Source organism: Sinocyclocheilus grahami, unplaced genomic scaffold (genome assembly GCF_001515645.1).
Source record: "Sinocyclocheilus grahami isolate Dianchi unplaced genomic scaffold, SAMN03320097.WGS_v1.1 scaffold26720.1, whole genome shotgun sequence".
In the NCBI taxonomy this organism is placed as follows: Eukaryota; Metazoa; Chordata; class Actinopteri; order Cypriniformes; family Cyprinidae; genus Sinocyclocheilus; species Sinocyclocheilus grahami.
In genome coordinates, this window is record NW_015520169.1 from 1 (window position 1) to 1,507 (window position 1,507).

General features: G+C 30.0%; 1 protein-coding gene across 1 annotated transcript in view; it reads left to right on the plus strand.

The window, feature by feature from the left end:
• Positions 1–112: 112 nt before the first annotated feature.
• The window catches only part of LOC107580200 (serine/threonine-protein phosphatase 2A 56 kDa regulatory subunit gamma isoform-like), a gene marked incomplete at both ends in the record, with an annotated part of 2,513 nt that continues 1,118 nt past the window's right edge, over positions 113–1,507 (plus strand). Inside the window, 2 exons of the mRNA XM_016265931.1 lie at positions 113–208; positions 511–619. Of these exons, the coding sequence (XP_016121417.1) occupies positions 113–208; positions 511–619 (205 nt within the window). The remainder of the gene's footprint in view (positions 209–510; positions 620–1,507) is intronic.

The following is a 1,507-nucleotide window of genomic DNA, read 5'->3' on the forward strand; positions in this document are numbered from 1 at the left end:
AATAATATTTCACAATTTTTACTGTATTTTAATCAAATAAATGCAGCACTGGTGAGAATAAGAGACTTTCAAAAACATATATTCTTAGATATGTTCTTGTCATAATTATCAGTCTTGAGTTCAGAATATGTGTTTTATCTCTGTACAGGTTCATCTATGAAACAGAGCATCATAACGGAATAGCCGAACTACTGGAAATACTAGGAAGGTATGAAACAATGTTAATAAAATCAGTTTATTCCTCTCAAATCTGAGCAACATTTGAATAAATTAATTTGGTGCTGTATGACGAATCGCTTTTGCTTCGCGAAATGGCATTGTAATAATTCTTTGATGTATTGTGATGACATTATTGGTGCCTTTCATCATGTTTTATACGAGTACTCTTGTTAACAGTTACAGTGTGTGTTAGGCTCGTTTACTCTGCTGCTGAGCTTCCCGTGTTCATATGCTCTAATGAGCTTAAAGCCTCAGTAATGACGTCTCTGTAACGATTCTCTTTTCCTCCAGCATCATTAACGGCTTCGCCTTACCGCTGAAAGAAGAGCACAAAATCTTCCTTTTAAAAGTTTTGTTACCTTTGCATAAAGTCAAGTCCCTCAGTGTTTATCACCCACAGGTACGATCTGGAGTTTATATCGAAATGATTCGTATGCATGCTTCACAGTGTGTTGAAAAAGTAATTGTTTATGTTTTATTAAGAACTTAAGACACTTTGTTTGTTTCATGCTAATTAAGCACATATATATATATACATATATATATATATATACACACACAAAATATATATAACAAAAGAAATTTACAAAAGTGAGTTTATGTCCATAGAAAGCACATTAAATGTAAGGTAAGGTTTCAAATCAGTTTTTGAAGAATAAAATATCACAATTTGGTTGAAATAATGTTACATTCTCATTCAGTGTAACACTTATAGTTATGTAAAAATTCAAACAAAATGCTTATTCTGGCGTGTGCATATTAAAATATATAAAAGAATAAGAGAGCATATTAAATTTTATTGTGTTTTAAATGAGTAAAACATTTTTACTGACAAATGGGCAAAATCTAGGATAGTGGCAACTTTTAAAAATGTAAAATTACAACTAATTAGTATTTTAAAATATGTCATAAATTGATTTTTATTGTAAATATGCCTGACAAGATTGTTACACTGAATGACATTTGAGGGGGTCTCTTGTATGTTGATGTAAAAATGTATGATATTTAATTTTTGCTCGGAAAAACAAAATTGCAATTAAATTAAACAGAAATTTGTTTATTTTTTAGGGGGGGGGGGCATGCCTAAACCCTTTTTCGTCTTTGACCAATATATATATATATATATAGAGAGAGAGGGAGATCATTAAGAGTTTACATTTTAAATTAGGACATTATTTTATGATAATTTTACACATTTTCCCCCAAAATTCACACTTGGTATTTGTAATTCATATGTTTCTGAATGAAGATTTTGCTTAATGAGACTAAAAGGTAATTCATGCAGAAT